The sequence below is a fragment of the Rana temporaria genome, chromosome 7 (genome assembly GCF_905171775.1).
Source record: "Rana temporaria chromosome 7, aRanTem1.1, whole genome shotgun sequence".
Lineage (NCBI taxonomy): Eukaryota > Metazoa > Chordata > Amphibia > Anura > Ranidae > Rana > Rana temporaria.
Genome location: NC_053495.1, coordinates 100,839,659 through 100,864,328, shown reverse-complemented (window position 1 = coordinate 100,864,328; position 24,670 = coordinate 100,839,659). Strand labels below are relative to the sequence as shown.

The following is a 24,670-nucleotide window of genomic DNA, read 5'->3' as shown; positions in this document are numbered from 1 at the left end:
ATAATCATGCTACAATCTAACAGACTGGAAATTTCAGAAATTCTTGTTAATATATATCCAAAAGCTAAAAAAAAAACAAATACACAGCTTCATCATTTTATTGTTATCCTACCATAATCATGCTACCATCTAACAGATTGGAAATTTCACATACTTTAAATTTGTTTTATAAATGAAGTACTTCAATTCCTCACACATTTACCTAGTGTACAAGCTTACTCAATGTGATTCACAATATTGCTCAATTCTAGTCACTTAGCTTAATTTTCCAGCAGTTGTGGAAAGTCAAATTTCATTAAATGAGTGGACAACACCCACTTTCCACTTCTTTTTTTTCTATGACTGGTACTGAAAAAGATGCAACATTTTCAGCACTATATAAACTTAGAATTTCTCTCCCCAACCAAATTTCCTGAACATCTCCCCTTCAAGGTGAGTGATAGAAATGTATCTGTAATTTTTACAAATCTATATGTATTTTCCTTACAAAAAAGTGTCATATCAGTGGAAAATCATACTTGCATCTCAATTATCTGGCTGTAATGGACGAAGAAAAAAGGATGATCATGAGGATTTTAGTATGTTAGGAATAACTGTCTTACATTGAATTCAACAGGACATTAAGTGTCAATATATTTGTGATAAATTGAGAATATCATTAATATTATTATTACTACTTTCAATTCATTATTTAAAAATGTATTATTATTTTATCTACCATACAGGTATAATTGCCAAGATACTTTTACCCTGGAATCGAGGATGCTTAACCCTCAGCTTTTGCTCTGTTTTACACTCTACTTCTCTGTGGTATCTGCTCAAAGTAAGATATCATTTATTTGCTAAGTTCAGGACTGCAGTAATCAATAATCAACATTGCATGTATTTATTTATTTACTTAAGTAGTGAAAAATATATTAAATGTAACATTGACTATACTGTGGAGACCTTTGAGAAAAGAGTTATAAGTATGTAATGTTAGCCATATAATACAGATGTATTCATTTAAATACCTTGCTTATTAATTGTTATAGTATCTATATATAAACCATTAGTATGTTTGGATATCAGTATCTTTAAAGGCTATAACAAATGCTAAAACATTTGTTATAATGTTATAACTGACTTGGTAAAATGTAAAACATTGATATGTTGTAAACGTATAAAACATGTTAACTATTATAGGCTTACGCTGCTGCTGGTAGGAGCAGTTGGGCGTTTTTTTCAGCTGCCCCTGAGCTTTCCTCCATGTTATCCTATCAGTACATGTACACAGGGTCGTTTATAGTCGTTTCTAGGCAGTTGAGCTTAGAAGCATTTTTTGGAAAGCAAACAAAATGCGTTCAGGAAGGATGCATTTAAAATGTTGAACACCTGTAACAGCTTGTAAACGTGTGTGACCGAGGAAACTCGTGTTTATGCGCTTTTCATTTACAGGCGTTTTGAATTTTTGACTATTTAAAAAAAAACACTTCTAAATGCAAACGTGGCTAAACGCGGCTAAACTGACATTTTTATCTGTTGGTTACTATCTGTCAAGTTAAATCATTCAGGCGAGGTTGTAATACGTCCCGTGTACACGAAGCCTTAAGCTATTCGTTAAACACAGACTCTATCACTGAACTATCCCTGGAATTCATAAAGACAGATTTTGTGAAAGTGGCTCTCATATATTCTAAAAGTGGTGAAGAATCTGCCAAATTCATATACCTGTCTAGAACTTCTGTCTGAGACAGTTTTTCTCTCTGTACACCAAAAGAGAGTTGGTCTTAATTAGCTTCACTTTTACATTTGGCGTTTTCACAATGTAAAAGTGGATTTTTGTTAGAACTACCTGAATTTGGCGCACGAGCCGATGTCAGAACCAAAAGTGTTGCAAATTCTTCATGAATTTGGTGCAAAACATTAACAAGCGGTATGAATGCCAGAAAAGTGGCGCAGAAAGTAGCTTTATTGCTTTCCCCCCCAATGTTTTCCTAAAACCCTTTAATGAGGTTAAAGGGAAACTGGTATTTCTTATGTGTCATTAACCTGTTTAGATATTTCGATATTCTGCGTTGCCAACCTTGTATTATAGGCTTCATTCATAAGGCTTTACACAACGTACCTTTATATTCAGTCATGTGACTATGTTTAAAGAAAAACTACAGTAAAAATCTTTTTTTTCTTTAAAAAAAATGAACTTAAATGTAATGAGGTGTATGCCACCTAATGGATCACTGTCCTTTCTTGACTATCTTTTGTTCATGTCAGATACACTTTGGGAGAGATTTAATAAAACTGGTGCACACAAAATCTGGTACAGCTGTGCATAGTAACCAATCAGCTTCTAACTTCAGCTTGTTCAATTAGGCTTTGACAATATAACCTGGAAGCTGATTGGTTACTATGCACAGCTGCACAAGATTCTGCATGCACCAGTTCAAGGCTCTATTCACACGTATGTGATTTGTCATGCGACTTTGGCCATCAAAGTTGCATGACAAAATGCATACCATTATTTTCAATGGCACCTGTTCAAATCACTGCGACTTAAAGTTGCAGTGACTTTGAAAAGGTGCCTGCAATACTTTGGTGCAACTTTTAATGTGACTTTGATCCATAGAATGTAAAATCGAATCAAAATGGTACCAAAAGGCGCTCCAAAGTCGCACTGGAAATCGTGTGACTTTGGAGAAGCTAATATAAAAGGAGCCATAGTAAATCGTCCCCATTGTATATTGTGAATGGTCCAGGGCAGAGGAGGGGCTTCTCTATAAGAGTGCTGTAGCTCTCTTGCTGCAGAGCTTGACAAATAGCAAAAGTTACACTCTCCAGCATAAATGAAATTGTATATAAGTCAAGAAAGGGCAGCAATCTAAGAAGTGGCATACATCTCAGTTGACTATTTGTTATCCAGAAGATTAATGAAAATTTGGACAGAAAGTAACTGTCACTCTTTTGAAAAAATGTGTTTATCCTGGAATTTCAGGTTTATGAAGTAAGTATCATGCGTATATCTAAACCCAGGAACAAATAATTAACATACTTCAGTGCCACTTACCAGTTCTTGGATGTGGTGGCTGCATTTATTTTTTTTACATTATTTGCAAATACAGAAAATAAATGTTGCCTTCTTAGCTATTTTCTTTAACTACTTAAAGACAGGAAAATGTCCCCCCTTAATGACCAGGGTTTCTTTTGGTGGTAATTGATCACTTCTGCGGTTTTTATTTTTTGCGCAATAAAAAAAAGCGTCAATTTCTAAAAAACAACTATATTTTTTACTTTTTGCTATAATAAATATCCAAAAAATGTATAAAAACAAATTTCTTCTCAAATCAGTTTTAAATACGCTTAAATTATATGTGAATTTGTAAAAGTCTATATTTCACTAGAGCCCATTTATTTCTGCATTTCAAATTTGTATATTATATAACATATCCAGCTTCAGGGTATTCAGCCTGAGCTACATATATTATATAAGTACAAAAAACTGTGCTAGAACATTTTGGTAAAAAAAAAAGGAAATAATTGTAGCCTGTAATACATAAGTTGTGCCGGTTCAATAAGCTATATTTAGTAAATGCATAAAAAATTCACAATGTTCAGTAAGAACTAATAACTAAACCAATCGTGTGCTGGTGGCAAAGGTAAGTGCAAACATAAGTCATTAGTATGTATTAGGCATGCAGGTATGTGGCAGTTTTACTAGCAGATTATATATTCAAATGTTTGTTCTTATAAATATAGACTCTAGAGTATGTCAAGTTCTTATCCACACATGGGCATTTATTTTTAAAGCATTGTGCTACAAAGCACTATGAGATACCTGCGATGGAAGCAGCCATTTTCTGCATCCAATGGCATACATTATAACTGTGGCAAAAAATATTGAAATTATTACGATTTACTGTGTTACTTGGAAATAGTGGGCAACCCAAGAGTAGGAATGAGCCGGACTGCCCTGGGTTCAATTTGAGCAAAAGAAGTTAAACTGCCAAACCCCATTGAAATCAATGGAACCAAATCTGTCAATTGCCCATTTTTTGGGCTAATAGGTCAAAAAATAGCACAGGGGTTGGCACTGCCCTGGGGAACATGTAAAAAAAATGCATTTCCTTTGGTCAGGAGCAGTGATTTTTTTTAATTTCTAAAGTGAAGGGGCACGTGTCTGTAATGTAACAATGTGCTGCAGAAGCACTGACATTTACAAAGGAAAGAAGTGTTTAAAATTGCTGGCAAATGACATTGGGCCAGATCCAGAGAGAATTACATCCGTGCAGCGTATCAGATATACGCTACGCCGCCGTACCTCACCTGGCGGAATTTCGAATCCTCAACGGTTTCGCGCCGTAAGTTACGGTGGCGTAGTGTATTTCTGGCGGCGGAATTCAAATCGGCGATTAGGGGGCGTGATTCATTTAAATGAAGCGTGTCCCCGCGCCGAATGAACTGCGCATGCGTCGTCCCGAAATTTCCCGCCGTGCATTGCGCTAAATTACGTCGTTAGGACGTCATTTTTTTAACTTAGATGTGAGTTACGTCCATCCCTATTCACGGACGACTTACGCAAAAAAAATAAAAATTTTGACGCGGGAATGACGGCCATACTTAGCAAGTCTATCTATACGCCTCAAAATACCAGCTTTAACTATACGCCGGAAAAAGCCGACTACAGACGACGTTAGAAAATGCGACGGCCGCGCGTACGTTTGTGGATCGTCGTAAATTGCTAATTTGCATACCCGACACGGAAAACGATGCAAACTCCACCCAGCGGGCGCTGAAGTATTGCATCTAAGATCCGAAGGCGTACAAAGCCGTATGCCTGTCGGATCTTACCCAGATGCCGTCGTATCTTGGTTTGAGGATTCAAACTAAAGATACAACGCGGGAAATTTGAAAGTACGCCGGCGTATCAGTAGATACGCCGGCGTACTTGCTCTGTGGATCTGCCCCATTTTATTTACAGCTTCTATGTTTAAAAATAAAAGCAGCACACAAACCCCTCCAAGGGCCTGCTAAGTATTTTGGGGAAGCTTTAGAGTTTTTTTTTTTTTTTATAGAATCTGGAAATGAATGCCATTTGCCATCAATTTAAACTATATAATATTTTCTTTTTGAGTCTAAACTGCCATGCCTCTGAAAAGCAATCCATGTTTACAGTATATTGATTTTCATAGGCATTTGCCAGGAAATGAGGAGGCATCCATCTGACAGCCCCAAAGAGAACAGCGGGCTGTGTCTGCTCCGCACCAGTGGAGCGGACAGGGACCTGTCATCCACCTGCTCAGTGGGGATCAGTGGAGCCACCCCTGCTGACTGGGTGGATCCGCTGCCAGCGTCCGCACCATGTGAAAGGGGCTTAAGAACATAGATAGCAAAATGAAACCTGACAAGGATTTTAACTTGTCCCTATTGCATTCAAAATTAAAAAAGAAAAGGTTTCTAGAGCCAGACAAATTAGAATGATACAAAAATTGACAGTAGGTATTCTGTTATTTTTCCTAGTCCCATTTTCATACAGTACACAATATTGAGTGCCTGTGAGGCAACTGCCATATCAGTGGGGACCAAGCTGTCACCAGGCAAAAGCTTGGGGGGACATTTTTGGGTGGAAGGGTGAGGGCTTTTGGGAACTTTAATCACGCTACGGTGTCTTGTTGGAAATAAATGTATTTGGACGCTCATAGCTATCAGTTTGGTGGTCCTTTTTTCCTACACATCTTGGATCTTAACTAAAACACCTTCTTCATGTTAGATAGCTGCCTAATCTGAGTCACGGTGCTCTACATCACAGGCTCCACTTTGCAATATGAGATATATTTGACTTTTGGATTAAGTACCTCCCACCAATCTCCTCAACTGCTTACTGTAATATGATATTTATATAGATACCTGTTTGAACATTTCCACTTAGAAATACAGTGTATGTAATGTAAAAGATGGTTGGCTTTGTTGTACTTTGTCAAATAATATGTTACTTTCATGTCACTTGTTAAAGGGTAAGTTCACCTTTGTACACTTTTTTTTCTAAATTCCAGCTCCCAAATGCACCAATATAGCATGCATGTACTTTTTTTGCAAAAATATCAAAAGCTTTCCATTAAATCTACAGTCACTTACTTTTCTTGTCCTAATCCACGTTTCCAGACGTTTCCATTAGTAATGTCTTCTTCCTGATCAGACTTTAGTTCATGACAAAGGAAGAATTTGACCAGCTGATCTCATTAGCACACACCCTGCATTCCCAGCTGAATGTTTTTTAACCACTTGTTTACTGGGCACATATACCCCCTTCCTGCACAGGCAAAATTTCAGCTTTCGGCACTGCATCACTTTAAATGAAAATTGCGCAGTCATGCGACGTGACTCGCAAACAAAATTGATGTCCTTTTTTCCCACAAATAGAGCTTTCTTTTGGTGGTATTTGATCACCTCTGCAGGGTTTTTTTTGCGATATAAACAAAAAAATTGCGACAATTTTGAAAAAAACACAGTATTTTTTACTTTTTGCTATAATAAATATCCCAATTTAAAAAATATATATATTTTCTCAGTTTAGGCCGATACGTATTCTTCTACATATTTTGGGAGAAAAAAACGCAATACGCGTATAGTGATTGGTTTGTGCAAAAGTTATAGAGTCTACAAAATAGGGGATAGAACTCTGACATTTTTTTTTTATTATTTTTTTTTTATTAGTAATGATCTGCGATTTTTGTCAGGACTGCATTATTATGGCGGACACATCGTACACTTTTGACACATTTTTGGGACCATTCACATTTAAACAGCGAACAGTGCTATAAATATGCACTGATTACTGTATAAATGTGACTGGCAGGGAAGGGGTTAACACTAGGGGGCAAGGAAGGGGTTAAATGTGTTCCCTACTAGTGATTCTAACTGTGAGGGAGGGGACTGACTGGGGGAGGTGACCGATCTGTGTCCCTATGTACAAGGGACACAGCATTGGTCTCCTCTCCCTGACAGGACATGGATCTCTGTGTTTACACACAGAGATCCACGTCCCTGCTCTGTCACTGCCGATCGCGGTTAACTGGAGAACATCGCGACTGCCAGGCACGTGCATCGGCATCTCAGTGATGTGCCGGGCACACGAGAATGCTGCCGGAGGACCCGAGGCCATTAAAAGACGGCCTCCAGGAATTTTAGAGCCACGTTGTGGCCGTCTTTTTACTATGGCCCGGTCTGAAGAGGTTAAATAAAATGCAATCAATAAGTGATCACCCTTCTCACTAAATGCACAATCATTTTACCTAGTGTATGGCCATCTTTAACCACTTCCATACCAGGCACTTACGCAGCTTCCCGCCCAAGCAAATTTTCAGCTTTCAGCACTGTCGCACTTTGAATGGCAATTGCGCGGTCATGCTACACTGTACCCAAACAAAATTGGCATCCTTTTTTCCCCACAAATAGAGCTTTCTTTTGGTGGTATTTGATCACCTCTGCGATTTTTTTTGTTGCGCAACAACTAAAAAAAGACTGAAAATTTGGAAAAAAAATTACGTTTTTATTTTTTTCTGTTAATTTTTTTGTAAATAAGTTTTCTCTTTCAATTATGGGCACTGATATGGCGGCACTAATGGGCACCGATGAGATGGCACTGATGGACATCGATGAGGTAGTACTGACGGGCACAGATGAGGTGGCACTGATTGGCGGCGCTGGTATGCGACACTGATGGGCACTCATAGGCGGCACTGATGGGCACACATAGGCGGCACTGATGGGCACACATAGGCGGCACTGATGGGCACACATAGGTGGCACTGATGGGCACACATAGGCGGCACTGATGGGCACACATAGGCGGCACTGATGGGCACTCATGGGCGGCAATGGGCACTCATAGGCGGCACAGATGGGCACTCATGGGTGGCACTTATGGGTGGCACTGATGGATACTTATGGGTGGCACAGATGGGCACTGATAGGTGGGCACTGGGCATGGATGGGCACTGTGGGGTGACACTGATGGACACTGTGGGGTGGCACTGATGGACACTGGGGTGGCACTGATGGACACTGTGGGGCAGCACTGATTTTGCCAGGTTGCCAGTCAGTGCCCATTTGTGGGCACTGATTGGCATCTTTTTTTGAATGCTTTTTTTTTTCTTTGACTTTTTTTTTTTTTTGCAGGTTTTTTTTTTTATTTGCCCACCCTGGTGGTCCAGGGTGGGCATCCCTGGTGGTCTAGTGTGGCGATCCGAGGGGGGGCTGCGCTGATAAACAATCAGCGCGAACCCCCCCTGTCAGGAGAGCCGCCGATCGGCTCTCCTCTACTCGCGTCTGTCAGACGCGAGTGAGGAAGAGCCATCAACGGCTCTTCCTGTTTACATCGTGATCAGCCGTGATTGGACACGGCTGATCACGTGGTAAAGAGTCTCCGCCGGAGGCTCTTTACCGAGATCGGAGATGCAGGGTGTCAGACTGACACCCCGCATCACCGATCGCCGCGATGCGCGCCCGCGCGGCATGAAATCCTGCAGGACGTTCTAGAACGTCCTGTCAGGATTTCATAACCACTTCCCGGATGTAAATCGGCTATAGGCCGGGCGGGAAGTGGTTATACAAGTAAATACTGCAGAATGGAGTGGACAGAAACATTCAGCTGTCAAGCTCCATTCACAACTCTGCATAGTGGGAACTCACATTCCCACAATTTTTTTTTTTTTTTAGCAAAGGGGGAGGCGTTTTGGAACATTTTCACTCATCACACATAGGGAAGCCCATCCACCTGAATGGGCTGCCCTACACACAGCAATCGCCCCAAAGAAGCCTCAGAACTGTTTTTTTAGTGGATCTCGATGCGTTTCTTACTGCGATTGTTGTTGCCGCACATTTCTGAAATGCAAGGTAAATGCAAGGTACAGATGTGAATAGAGCCTGATTGTTCATGTGTTACTGCACCAATTTCACTTTCAGGCCCCATTCACATCTAGCATAGTGGGAGCTCACATTTTGTGTCTTGTTTTTCCTGTGATGTGCATAGGGCAGCCTATTGATTTAAATTGGCTGCACTACATGTGGTTAATGGGACACTTCAGCATTATGTGGTTTGCATGTTTTTTATTGTGCATTTTGCAGCATTTGCCTCTCATTTTTTCAAATGGCAAAATGTGTGTTTTGTTCTGTGTTTGGTGAGCCGTGAAACAGTTAATAACACTGAAAGCGCAACTAGTAATTTTAGGTGTATAAACATGGCCGTACACTATGCAATCTGATTGTATATTGTGTATTTAGTGAGAAAGGTGATAACTGATAGATTGCATTTAATTTAATAAACATGCACCTGGGAATGGGTAGGTGGATGATGCAGAGTGTGTGCTAACGAGGTCAGCTGGTCAACTCTTTCCTGTGTGACCTAAAGTCTGATCAGGAAGAAGACATTACTAATGGAAACGTCTGGAAACGTGGATTAGGACAAGATTAGGATTAGGACAAGAAAAGTAAGTGACTGTAGTTAATGGAAAGCTTTGATATTTTTGCAAAAAAAGTACACAAATTCTATATTGGTGCATTTAGAAAAAAAAATTGAAATAATAAAAAAAAAGTGTACAAAGTTGAATTTAGCTTTTAATCTCTATAAAATGCCATTAGCTTCAGGCTGGGTTCACACTACTACACTACTTTCATCCTACTTTGCTCTGCTACATTGGTCCTACATTTATCCTACATTGGTCCTACATCCATCCTACTTTCATGAACAGGATACTACTTTGGTCCGACTTCAATGATATTCAATGGGCCTGAAGTAGGATCAATGTAGGACCAAAAGTAGTACAGGGAGCATTTTCAAAGTCGGACCGACTTGTGTAGGACCAGTTAAGACAGCTCTCAAAATGGAAACATTGATTTTTACACGTCATGCTACATGAGGCTCCCAATGTAGGACCGTTTGTCGGACAAGTGTGAACCCAGCCTCAAAGTGACCCTGCCACTATTTGAACAAGACTGAAAGGCTAATTCACACCACCTGTGTTTGGCTGACTTGGTCAGCACGGTCCCGATGCATTGACAAGGCAAAAAACGATTCATTTTCTTAAATGTCAATTACTTACTGTGTGAATAAAACAATGAGGTAGGCAGCATTTTACCACATTGCAGCAGGTGATGACACACTGCCGCATGTGGAAGATATAAAAGGTAAGTACTTAAAAAAAGCAAAACGCACTGCAATGCTAATCAAAAATGCATGTCAGCACATAAACACAGATGCTATGTGGTATGAACAGTCTCTAAAGAAAATGTCCTTGCAAAGTCAAACTATTACTTTGTTAACTGTTACTTAACTTAACTTAACTTTAACAAAGAGGCCCTCCAGATCCCGACCCCCCCTTTGTGAATTGGTAAGGGGTACATTGTACCCCTACCATTTCACAAAAAAAGTGTAATTTAAAAAAAGAAAACACACAGACACAGCTTGGGACAAGTCTTTTATAAAAAAAAAAAAAAAAAAGAGATTCCAGTGATGTAATCCAATAAATCCATCCTCGATCTCCAGCGATGTAATCCAATTCTCGTTCTCCAGCGATGGATGATTGAGCTGTCAGGCTGGTGCCGTGTCATTGGTCGGGTGCCTTCGGTGGAGGCAGGATCCTGTGCGTGTGCCTCGCTGGAGTCACGGAGAGTCACGGAGATCATCCATCGCTGGAGAACGAAAATTGGATTAAATCGCTGGAGATTGAGGATGGATTTATTGGATTACATCGCTGGAATCTCTTTTTTATTTTATTTTTTATTTTTAATAAAAGATTGTCCCAAGATGTGTCTGTGTGTTTTTTAAAAAAAATTACACTTTTTTTGTCAAATGGTAGGGGTACAATGTACCCCTTACCAATTCACATGGGGGGCGGGATCTGGAGGCCCCCTTTGTTAAAGGGGGCTTCCAGATTGCGATAAGCTCCCCGCACGCAGGCCCCTACAACCACCGGGCAAGGGTTGTGGGGATGAGGCCCTTTTCCCCATCAACATGGGGACATCCTCCCCATGTTGAGGGCATGTGGCCTGGTACGGTTCCGGAGGGGGGGTGCTCTCTCATCCCCCCTCTTTTCCTCTTTTTTCCATATTAACTTTTAAAATTAGCACTTTTGATTTTTCATGTTCGTAGCTTATAGACTTTAACAGTGTTTGCGTGTTCGAACACATTTTTTGCCTGTTCGCATGTTCTGGTGCGAACCGAACGGGGAGGTGTTCGGCTCATCCCTACACTCAGCCCACCCACACACCTGTACGCACTGAGCTCCCTTATACCTGTATGCACACAGCCCCCCATACCTGTAGGCTCTCAGCCCACCCACACACCTGTACACACTCAGCCCCCTCATACGTGCACGCACTCAGCCCACCCACAAACCTGTACGCACTCAGCCCCCTCATACCTGTATGCACTCAACCCACCCACACACCTGTACGCAATTATCCCCCTCATACCTTCACGCACTCAGCCCACCCACAAACCTGTACGCACTCAGCCCCCTCATACCTGTATGCACTCAACCCACCCACACACCTGTACGCAATTATCCCCCTCATACCTGTGCGCACTCAGCCCAACCACACACCTGTACACACTCAGCCTGTATGTACTTAGCCCACCCACACACCAGTACACACTCAGCCCCCTTATACCTGTACGCACTCAGCCCACCCACACACCTGTATGCACTCAGCCCCCTCATACCTGTATGCACTCAGCCCACCCACACACCTTTACTCACTCAGCCTCCCTCATACCTGTACGCACTCAGCCCACCCACACACCTGTAAGCACTTAGCCCCCTCATACCTGTGCACACTTAGCCCCCTCATACCTGTACGCAATCAGCCCACCAAAACACCAGTACTCACTCAGCCTCCCTCATACCTGTGCGCAGTCAGCCCACACACACACACTTGCATGCACTCAGCCCCCGTCATACCTGTACGCACTAAGCCCACCCACACACCTGTACGCACTCAGCCCCCCTCAGACCTGTACGCACTCAGCTGCCCCCTCACACCTGTACACACTCAGCTGTCCCCCCTCACACCTGTAGACACTCAGCTGCCTCCCTTTACACCTGTACACACTCAGCTGCCCCCTCACACCTGTACACACTCAGCTGTCCCCCCTCACACCTGTATACACTCGGCTGCCTGCCTCCACTAGGCCCCCCCACACACGCAAATCTGTAAACACACACATCTCTCCCCCTGTACACAAACAGCCTCCTCCCTTTACTTGTACTCCCAGCCCCCACTTGTAAGGTGGTCTTCCTTGTCCCAGGTCTTGATTCCACAAGTCTCTGTGAAAATACAGAAAAGGCAGCAACACGGGGGTCACACATACATGAAGCAGCCAAAGGTGGCAGTATAGAGCTCGATGTGAGCTCAATTGAAAGAGCAGCCGACTTGCACGAACACAGAGAGCCAGCACAGCTACAGAGATAGGGCACCTCTTGCACCGTCACTTCCTTGTTCTGGCTCTGATAGCAGGCCTTACACCCCCAATGTGTGGCACACGTGGTGTACCCCCCCCTGTAAGTACGCCACTGCCCCCAAGGAATTTCCTTAATTTGCAGGGATTTTTTCTCACTTCCTATTTGGCTATGGGACAGAAAGTAAATGTAAATCTCCACAATGGGACACAGATGACGAAAAAAATCTGACGGGTATATAACCTTCCCTTGCTCTACTTAAAATGCAAAAAAGTAGTTTTGCTTATGCAGTGCCTTGAAAAAGTATTCAAACCCCTTGAAATTGTCCACATTTTGTCATGTTACAACCAAAGACATAAATGTATTTTATTGGGATTTTATGTGATAGACCAACACAAGTTGGCACATAATTATGAAGTGGAAGGAAAATGATAAATGGTTTTTAACATTTTGTACAAATAATCTGAAAAGTGTGCCTTGCATTTGTATTCAGCCCCCTTTACTCTGATACCCCTAACTAAAATCTAGTGGAACCATTTACCCTCCGTAATTAGTAAATAGAGTCCACCTGTGTGTAATTTAATCTCAGTATAATTACAGCTGTTCTGTAAAGCCTTCAGAGGTTTGTTAGAGAACCTTAGTGAACAAACAGCATCATGAAGGCCAAGAAACACACCAGACAGGTCAGGGATAAAGTTGTGGAGAAGTTTAACCTCTTCCCGTCCATGTTATAGCCGAGTGACGGCTACAGCGCGGGCCTTAATTGCCAGGAGGGCATTAATAGACATCCTCCTATGCATGAGCTGCCTGTGCACCCCCTGCATGGCGCGCATGGCACACTCTGTTATTACAGAGTTAATGATTCCAGCCCCTTACCACAGACAATGACAGCTGATCACACAATGTAAACAGAAGATCAGTAATCAGCTCCCACTCACCCCCCCCCCCCCCCCCCGCCAGCGTAAGAGGAAAAAAAAGCTGATCACTGGCTTCTGACAGGGGGAGGCAATGCTGCTTTGAATACATTTTGAAGGCACTGTAGTTCTACTTTAATATTATGTGGATGGTAATGTAGCGCTACGTGTGAGCCAAAAAGCAATGGCTGTATACACCTGATGGGGTGTGACCATATATTGTGACACAAAGGATGTAATGGCAAAAATTGCACCACAACAAAATGTGAAATTAAAATCAATAAAGTGAACAATATAAACAACATTGTAATGTAGTGTCCATAAACAATAAAAGGATGAAGATGTCATGAGATGGTGAGGAACTTCCCAACAGAAATCTTCAAATATGAGGTGGAATACATATGCGCTTACCGCAACTGTTGGACCCAAATGTCGTACGACAGTGGATCGATCGAGCTTGGAATGTCCCACAGAGATGTCACCGGAAGTCCAGAAGGAAATGGAGTCTACCAGGTAGTCAGATGTCGTCAATCCCAGGAAAGGGCAGAAAGACCAGATGTTCATCGGCCACCGACTACTTCAATACTGAAGATCCTAGTAAACCTTGGGTATGGCAATCATAAAAGATTCTCCAAGCATCCAAACACGATCTGGTTCAGGTAAGTGTGAACCCTGGCATTTGTACTGGAAACCAACTGGAGAAGGCTCCAAAAAACCTTATCTTGCACAAATTCATGTAAAGAGAAGAAAAAAATGGGGGCTCCAATGGTGTAGGTCATAAAGAGGTTTTAATGAAAAAAACAATATACATAATAAAATATAAAAAAAGGTGATCACAATTCATAAGTATTAAAAGCAGAATGGGGAGCAAAATGCATGGCCCATGCATTTTGCTCCCCATATTGCTTTTAATACTTATGAATTGTGATCACTTTTTTTTTATTTTTTATATTTTATTATGTATATTTTTTTTCATTAAAACCTCTTTATGACCTACAGCATTGGAGCCCCCATTTTTTTTCTTCTCTTTTCATGACTTTGTGGAAGATAAGGTTTTTTTGAGCCTTCTCCAGTTGGTTTCCAGTACCCATGCCAGGGTTCTCACTTACCTGAACCAGATCGTGTTTGGATGCTTGGAGGATCTTTTATGATTGCCATACCCAAGGTTTACTAGGATCTTCAGTATTGGAGTAGTCAGTGGCCGATGAACATCTGGTCTTCCTGCCCTTTCCTGGGTTGACGACATCTGACTACCTAGGAGGTAGACTCCATTTCCTTCTGGACTTACGGTGACATCTCTGTGGGACATTCCAAGCTCGATCGATCCACTGTTGTACGACATTTGGGTCCAACAGTTGCGGTAAGCGCATATGTATTCCACCTTATATTTGAAGATTTCTGTTGGGAAGTTCCTCACCATCTCATGACATCTTCATCGTTTTATTGTTTATGGACACTACATTACATTGTTGTTTATATTGTTCACTTTATTGATTTTAATTTCACATTTTGTTGTGGTGCAATTTTTGCCATTACATCCTTTGTGTCACAATATATGGTCACACCCCATTAGGTGTATACAGCCATTACTTTTTGGCTCACACAAAGCGCTACATTATCATCCACATTTGTCTGAGTTTTGTCATATTCCTGTGTAGCTGCTTCACTCCCGTTCAGGGTTCATTCTTTGTTACACTTATTTTTGTTTTTTGGTAGCGCACATATTTTTTCCCTTTACATTGTACTTTAATATAAACCATCTTGGTATTTTTTTTAATCTAAGACAATTTTCTCAATTTTAATTATGATATAAGGACACAGACTATGTGAATGACAAGTTATGGTGGCAATTATTGTTTAATGTCCTAATATTCTGAGGGTTTTATGTACATATGATTTTTGTATGTATCTGGGTAAAATGATTACATAGCTAAGCTGCAACATAATTGCAACATAATTACATATGATTTGTGGACGAATAAAAGACGTAATAGTGTTTAATTTGACTGTAATCTGGTCCAAATTATCTGGATTTTGGCCAGGAATGAAATAGTTCAACCAGTCTTGCATCTCCTGTGTGCCATGCATGTTCAAATGACTACCAAAGTACACAGTGGTGGGGGGTTACTAAAACTGGTGCACTCAGAATCTGGTACAGCTATGCATAGTAACCAATCAGTATCAAGGTTTTATTGGCAAAGCTTATTTGAACAAACTGAAGTTGTAAACTGATTGCACAGCTACACCAGATTCTATGTGTGCCAGTTTTAGTAAATCTCCCCCAGAGTTTACACAGCCACTCTATCCCTTCTACTGCTGCTCCCTCCAAAGCTTTTACTGCAATACTTGGCTGTCAAAGCTGGCACTTCTCAGTGCTGTGGATCTGTCATTTAGTAACGGAGGTGTGACAGGTGTACATGTCCGGTCATAGGGCCAGATTCTCAGTGGATATAAGACGGCATATCTCCAGTCAAGCCGGTCGTATCTATGCGCCTGATTCTTAGAATCAGTTACGCATAGATATCTATTAGATCCGACAGGCGTAAGTCTTTTACGCCGTCGGATCGTAACTGCATATTTACGCTGGCCACTAGGGGCGTGTACGCTAATTTACGCGTCAAAATATGTAAATCAGCTAGATACGCAAATTCACGAACGTACACCCGTATAGTTACCCCTGCTATATGGTGGCGTAAGTGCGGTGTACCAATGTTAAGTATGGCCGTCGTTCCCGCGTCGAAATTTGAAAAAGTTACGTTGTTTGCGTAAGTCATCCGTGAATGGGGATGGACGTCATTTACGTTCACGTCGAAAACCAATGACGTCCTTGTGGCGTACTTTGGAGCAATGCACACTGGGAAATTCCATGAACGGCGCATGATGTCAATCACGTCAGGTCAAGCCTGATTTACATAACACACGCCCACCTCTTCACAATTTGAATTAGTCTGGCTTACGCCGGCCTATTTATGCTACGCCGCCGCAACTTTTTTTGAGAATACGGCACTTGCCTGTAAGAGTTGCGGAGGCGTAACGTAAATAGGATACGTTACGCCCGCACAAAGTTGCGCCATTCTACGTGAATCTACCCCATAGTATTTAAAAAGTATTTACATTGCTGAACGTATTTTAAATAAAAAAAAAATTCTATGGAGTGTGTGTGTGTTTACATTTATTACATTTATTTTTTGTGAGAATGAGTAATTAAGGATACTAATGTACAGTACCTGGTAGGGGGTGGATATCTGGGGGCCCTTTATTATAAAGGGGGCTTTCAGGCTCCCTTATAAGTCCCTAATAACTGTCACATCCATTCTGGGAGTACTGGATGTGAAGAAGAGGTCCTCGCCCTTCAACATCTGGACAAGTACAGCATTTTTTTAATGCAATGAATAAAAAACTGTAGTTTCTCTCCCAGCTTAAGAACCCTAGGTCACATGGGGCCAGATTCACAGAAAAAGTACGCCGGAGTATCTGCTGATACTCCGGCGTACTTTCAAATTTGCCACGTCGTATCTTTATTTGTAATTCACAAACAAAGATACGACGACTTTTGGCTAAGATCCGACAGGCGTACGGCTTTGTACGCCTTCGGATCGTAGGTGTAATTCTCCGGCGGCCGCTGGGTGGAGTTTGCGTCGTTTTCCAGCGTCGGGTATGCACATTAGCTGTTTACGACGATCCACGAAGGTACGCGCGTTCGTCGCATTCTCTTACGTCGTCGCTAGTCGGTTTTTCCCGTTGCAAACTTAAGCCTGTTATTTCATGGCTTAGATTTAGACCAGCCATGTTAAAGTATGGCCGTCGTTCCCACGTCGAATTAAATTTTTAATTTTTTTGCGTAAGACGTCCGGGAATACGAAAGTACGTTACGCACGTCGCCGTTCAAAAAACACGTCGGGGCGCCGTAATTTCGCGCAAAGCACAGCGGGAAATTTCCAAACGGAGCATGCGCAGAACGTTCGGCACGGGAACGCGCCTAATTTAAATGGTACACGCCCCATTTGAATTAGGCGGGCTTGCGCCGGACGGCTTTACGCTACGCCGCCGAAAGTTTGCACGCAAGTGCTTTGTGAATCAAGCACATACGCTGGAAACTTGCGGCGGCGTAACGTAAACGGGATACGATACGCCGCCGCAAATCTACATGAATCTGGCCCATGGTCTCTGGCTATCGGTCATTATCTCCTGTTTTCAGTCAACAGTCAAATAAATGGATTGAAAAGGCCATCACTATACACACAAATGTCCCAGGGAGAGAAAGTTAAAAAATAAACACAAGAAAAATTGTATTTCTAGCATATTACCAAACATCCTCAAGTTAAATAATTAGATGCTCAAATCATATGCTGTTTAATTTTTCATTGTGAAATTGAAAAGATAGAGTATAACATTTGGGTTGTTAGTAAAATTCTATTTTTTTTTTATTTCAGATACTTACATTTTTCACTTTTACAGTAATAGGTAATTTCTTCTGTTTAATTGTAGGTGAAGGAAGCTGTGTTGGGAGATGTGGTCAAGGGTATTTTCGTGGGGATCCATGCCATTGTGATTATACCTGCATGACTTATATGGAATGTTGTCTAGACTACAAGACAGTTTGCACAACAGGTAACCAATGAGGTTAATCAGGAACTTTACCCATAACAGTTTGATAACAATTAATGTTCTTTAACACAAGAACATAAACTCCACATTAATAATTATGCTTCCAAAATTAGTGTGTGCTATAAATTGCCTCCAGCATTGCTCCTGTTTCCTCTTGTTGGAGGCCACCATTTTGTTGAAGCCCAGAGCAGTCATTCCTTATTGGAAACTCTCCCCTTCTCCTTGGTCACAAAAACTATATGTCACATTCTTCACCTTAAATGTGTACATTTACAGCCTTGATTGTATGTTTTGGCTTAGTTAGAGAGGAATATCAGGGACATAAAAAAGGATGCTATTCCAGTAAGTTTAACTATTTTGTGTTTACCTGGCAGCAGAGTTTGTCCTGTCACCTCTCCTGCTTTTCTTTTCTTCCTCCCTAATTTGTGTTTCCTCCACACAGTCTGTGCCATTCCTATTTCTTCCTTCTTCAGCAAAAGTAAAGCCAGCGATAGATGGATCGAATATGGTTCAGCAGGGACTGCCAGAGAGAGACTCAACCTATCTATGGGCAGTTTGGTTGTACTAAAATCGATCCATCGGTCATCTTTAGTACAGCCAGCCTGCCTGATTGTTTAAATGTGATCACTGCTGATGGCTATAGCCTGCTGGTGAGGAAGGCTGCAGGCTGTAGTCTTCCAACAGAACACAATAATGTTGCTGGAGGGATTCCCCAATCCATACTGACTGTGTTGATGTGGGAATTTAGTGATTTTCTTTCCTTCTTAAATCTAAAAACTGTTTGCAGGTTGGCCTCTAGTGACTCATATTTTAGGCACAGTGCTGAAAACAGAGTGCAACTGAGCATGTGCAGAGCAGGATGAGACAGAGCATTACTGGATTTTAAACAGTATAGGCACTAAATTTTATTTCTTTACATAGCAATACCTGCAAAAGGGGCCAGCCTAAAGTGATCTATCAGGACTTAATTTTATGACGAAAGTTCCACTTTAAGAAGATAATAGCTCTCAAAATGCAACTCAGAAGCTTGGTTTATGTGCTGAGACAGCTAACGTATTTGTCAATGCAGAATATTATGTTTGCCATACACAAGGTGCATGCTGCATGGCCAACTAGCCGATGTAACAAAGATTGTTTTTTCCATATAACAATCCTTTTGTGTAAGGAGTTTATACAAAACAATAAAGCAATTTCTGGGTTATTAATTTACTTAGCAATGCAAATAATGCAAACATTAGCCATATTTACTTTTGTCTTCCAATCATTTTCAAGACAAACTCCTGTTAATGTTTTTTTTTAATTTCCCTACACTTTAGACACTTTAAATGTAAGCACCACCCAGAAAAAATATAACCTAAACTAAGGCTTTAAAAGTTCATTCCCAGTGAATATACATTCATGAGTACCAATCATTGCCTCAGAGATTACTTAAACACTGGCTACAGAAATTGTACAATTTTCACAATAAATATAATCAAAAAGTAAACAAAATAATTACCAAGAACGTTGATTTATATTGTTATTTACATACTTTCAAGTTTTATAAAGGTCCAAAAATGCTGCTTCTGGTACTGCAACTTTCAACTAAAACAGTAAAAGATCTCAAACTGATGTTTAAATGCTATTTATACATAAAGGAAATACTGATACATGCACATTTGCCATGTTTTATTGCTTTAGAAATGCTGCAAGTATATACAAATATCTGTTAACCTACTAGCTATGTTAACTCTAAAAGTTGAATAAAAAGCTGGCTTAGACTCTACTCCTCAATTATTAATATAACACATATTTGAAAAAATGCTTACTTACAAAAACAGACCCGTACCACCATATAACACATATTCAATCTAGAATGCAATTTCTATTACAAAACTAATTTCCAGGTTGTGGAGTGCCTATAAAATATTATCATGACCTTGCAGTAATACTTTCATGTGCAATAAGAGTTGATTGCATATACAAAGGGATGGCATATACCTTTGGGACCTGGAACATATACATTGCACTATTTGTCATAATTAACAAGATCCCATGCCCTGACAACTGCAATTGGAGATACTCTTACAGCAACAAATATATTTTTCTTACAGCAACAAGAGTATAATAACTGGGGTTAAAAAAAAAAAACATTCTGGCAAACATGTAAACATTATTCAGTTATGCTTAAATATAAGTATAAATTGTAGATATTTTATTGTAATTACTGCATAAAAAGTCTTGTGCCCCCACCATATGTGATACACTGTTGGTGCTGCTGGAGGACTACAGGTAGGTCCATTTGAACTACAGTTAGGTCCAGTGTAAGCAAGTCAATGCCTAACAGACAGCTTGGATATTACTTATTATGTTCAACCTCTGAACAGCAGGTTTTCTAGGCTGTTGGATTCAGTTTTTGTGACTGCCATTTATATTTTATACAAGGTTTGAATAAAAAGTAATGCCTACATGCAATTACTTGTGACTAGCTGTAAATATATTATTTGCATAAATACAGAGATAATTCTCAAAATGTGCCCTTTAATTATCTATATCATGTTACTACATAGTCCCCAGATAACTGTGTAAATTTTTGCAAAAATATGAAGCCAATACAGTAGTCCATGTCCCAACAACATTCTTAGCTTCTAAACTGAATTGTATGCATTTCAGTTTTCAGTGCTGAGAATGTTTGGACAGACAATTACTCGGTCATACAGCACTGTGCCCAAATGAATTTTGTATCATTTTATTGTGGTATTTAATCCCCACTGGGTTTTCTACATCTTTTTACAATATAATAGAAAAGAAAAAAACAAAAATGTTTAAAAAACTATTTCCGTATTTTCTGTTATAAAACACTGCAAATAAATACTTGTTCTTCATGGCAAACGGGATAAAAACACAACAAAAAAACAAAGTATATAATCTTGAGCCTGTGTGAAAGTTAGAGTCAACAAAATTTAGAATATACAATTAAAATGTATCAACCCTGATGTTCTCTGTGCCATAACACTTCTTGAGGCCAGGACAGTTAAAAAACAAAAACAAAATGACCCTATTCTCAAAATTAGGTAGTAAGAGACCATGTCATGCATTTTTTAATTTCTAATTTGCTATAGTTTTTAGATTTTGTTTCACAAAGTAACACACAGCATAAGCATAATACAATTGCACCACAAAACACATTCTACTACTCCTAATGTATGTAGAAACCACAATGTGTTTTTTTGCAGCCAAGCCTCATATACAAGAATTCCCTGAGTATGTATCAAATATTTGGAGGCCCTGAGGCCACGTTTTGGAAAAATACCCCTCCAATGTATTTTAAGAGAAATTATTCGTTTTTTGAAGATCACATTTATTGCCACAAGTTTTTAGAAAATCAATTTTTTATACTTTTTTAAAAATTTTATATGATTAGGACACTGGTACAAAATTTCACTGGTATTGGTGCTGGTGGCAATCAGGACACTGGTTCTGGACCAGTTTCTTTTTGCTCAATGGGGCTTCCAGTTTCTGCTTAGTGGACCCCTACAATAACTGAGCCAGAGTTAAGGGGAAGTGGCCCCTGTCCTCATCAACATGGTAACAAGTTCTTTTGCCAGGGGGAGGGGAAGAAGGTGCCTGCCTAATGTTGAGGGCATCTGGCCTAGTATGGTTCAGGAGGAGGTGGCCACACACTTATCCCCCCTTTCCTGACCTGCCAGGCTGTATGCTGGAATGCTGTGGATTTTTTGGGGAGCACCCATAATTTCATATTTTTTTATGAGGTTGCCTGTTGCGATTGAAGCAACATAGTTTGCTGTCAGGAAATCAATCACAGAATGTTTTTTAAGTCATACTTATGTGGAATTAGTACAGGGTTCTGATTTACAGAGAGTAGCAAAATATATTCACCATAATAATCTACCACCAACAAAGGAGAACCTGCAAAACATTTCCATACTTGTCGCCTATAAGTGCTGCCATCTGTTGACAAAAGACCATAGTGGAGACATTACGTTTCATTCAAACCTCATGTATTAAACATCTCAGAGAAAAAAAAAACATCAGAAAACTTTTTTTTGGATAGAATAAAGAAGGTTTGGAATCTCTGTCAGGTTTTTTATTGTTTTGTCTGGTGAATATGGTCAGTTGTCGCCATACTGAGTTTTATTCCTTACCCAATATATTCAAAATTAAAAAAAAAGGCTTAGCTATAAATACATTTTACCAGAGCTTGAATACCACTGATGAGTGGCTATTTTAGAAGTATTGATGGCCCAACAAAAAATGGTGGATGAATTTGAAAATGATTTTCTGACTCTATGCATTTTACACAGAGGGCTCATGCCAAGGACGATGCCATGAGGGTTTTATTAGAGGACAGACATGTGATTGTGATTCGAGCTGTGTAGGCTATGGAAAATGCTGCCCGGACTATGAAGAACATTGCGCGAGTAAGTAATTCATACATCTTTTTTGTTTTAATAGTAGGAAATATTTGTGTACATCTTTATGAAATGAACTGGTATAAAAATACATTATGCCCAAATATTTCCAATCTTGTATGGGAATTTAGGCCAAAGCTTGAAAACAGATAAGTTCACAACAGGCATGAACAGCAGGGCAAGTCCACATAACCTGCTAATTTTAGAGCTTTCTTAAAGGAAACATCTTGCCATGCTTATCTACCAAATAGAATTTCAGTCGTGTTGTATTCCAACAAATAAAACAAGTAGAACGTTATATATATATATATATATATATATATATATATATATATATATATATATATATATATATATATATATAAAACCTCATTAACCTCCAGGAGTGGATGTGCTGTCCACGCAAAGGGTACTTCACAGAAAACCAGAATATAAAGAATAAGGGTAAACTGGAGAAGGTATCTTGGGATGGTAATCTGCTAAGCACAACATGTGGGCATGGCTGAACCAAATGAGTAGCCTCCTTTGACAAATATAGATGTCCCACCTTGATTTGGCTCAGCCTCTTCCCAAGAGTTTTGGCGGACAGAACTTCTTTGCCTGTTACCAGTCACAGTCAACCTTCATTGGTCATCCCTCTTAACTATATATATATGTGTGTGTGTGTGTGATTTTCACAACAAGATTTTGCATATATATTGCAAAATATAAGAATATATATATATATATATATATATATATATATATATATATATATATATATATATATATATATATATATATATATATATATATTCTTACTCTACATGTCTATATATGCGAAATCTTGTTGTGACAATCACCACCATCCACACAAACTGTTTACCTCCAGATTTGATCAACTGAATAGTAAGGTCTAATATTGCCTTGCCCTTTAAATTGGACTGATATTGTTTCTTTCCCCAGATGTATCACTCTCTGCACCAACCATCAGTACGTCCTCCAGCTACATCTACTCAGAGAAAACAGAACAACTCTCAATGTGTAATAAGTCTTAAAACATTCCCCCTTTATTGAAACAATATAAAATAGCACTCACAAATATAGTACATTAAAATCCGGTGCACATAGAATAATAGTGTCTATATTACATGCATTGCATCATCAGCATCAGTAGTATGTTAAACAGTTCTTTTGTGGTTCTGCCTGGATGTGATGACATGAAAACATTTTTTAAACTTACTGATAGAAATGGATATGTTCCCAATACCAGCTGCCACCATCATCCTTGGTTTGTTATCTCAAAATGTCAATTATTAAGGATTAGAAGGAATTGTACATAGATAAGAGATTATGACATACAGGCAAAAACGATTGGAGACAAATTTGTTGATAAGGGGTATGATAGAAATGACATAAGGAAACAGATTAAAGAGATAGGGAAAGTGGATATGAATGAATTATTAAAACATAGGAATAAAGATACACTGGATATTGACTTCTCCCTCTAGTATATTAGACTATAACAGGCAGTACAAAAACAATAGGAAACATTAACAGCAGAAAAAAGTTCATATTATTAATCACCAGGAGAGAATATGAAATAAAAGCTTGCATAATGTTTGATACAAAATAAGTAGTCTATTGCATACAATGCCCTTGCGGCTGGCAGTATATTGGATTCACAAAAAGAAAACTTTCTAGAAAAATGCAAGAATATGTCTACAATGTCGCTATAGGTTATAAAAAACATTTTCTATCCAAACTCTTTAGAGAGGTCCACAATAAAGGCCTCAAAGGATTAATGCTCTGGGACATTGAGAAATATCATAGCTACTGGAAGGGGTCTAATAAAATTCAGGCATTGAACCAAAAAGTGACAAGATGGATTTATAAAATAAAACCTTGGTTCCAAATAGTCTGAATGTGGATTTTGAATGTAATTGTTTCATTGAGGAAATTTGAGGGCCACTTGGCATCACCACGTACAGGCCGAACCAGAAATTAGCTGTTTAACATACTATCAATGCTGATGTTTCTTTTTAAGGTGGCAATAATCTATGTGCACTGGATTTTAGTGCACAATATTTGTGAGTTCTATTTTACATTGTTTCAATAAAGGGGAATGTTTTAAGACTTATTACACTATGAGACCTGTTCTGTGTTCTCTGAGTAGATGTGGCTGCAGGAGGTACTGACGGTTGGTACAGAGCGTAATATATCTGGTGAAAGCAAGAATATCAGTCCCATTAGAAGGGCACTTTTCAGTTGGTCAAATGTAGAGGTAAGTAATTTGTGCAGATGGTGGTGGAGCACTTTACTGGTG

General features: G+C 39.8%; 1 protein-coding gene across 25 annotated transcripts in view; it reads left to right on the top strand.

Moving 5' to 3' along the window:
• Window positions 1-340: 340 nt before the first annotated feature.
• PRG4 (proteoglycan 4) overlaps window positions 341-24,670 on the top strand; it is a 153,864-nt gene continuing 129,534 nt past the window's right edge. For 12 of the 25 annotated variants that reach the window (XM_040359764.1, XM_040359768.1, XM_040359776.1 and 9 more), the window contains exons 1-4: window positions 341-432; window positions 726-823; window positions 17,834-17,956; window positions 22,258-22,374. In XM_040359764.1, coding sequence (XP_040215698.1) covers window positions 763-823; window positions 17,834-17,956; window positions 22,258-22,374 — 301 coding nt within the window. In that variant the 5' untranslated portion in view covers window positions 341-432; window positions 726-762. The remainder of the gene's footprint in view (window positions 433-725; window positions 824-17,833; window positions 17,957-22,257; window positions 22,375-24,670) is intronic. The other 13 variants (XM_040359790.1, XM_040359786.1, XM_040359782.1 and 10 more) reach the window with 2 other exon arrangements.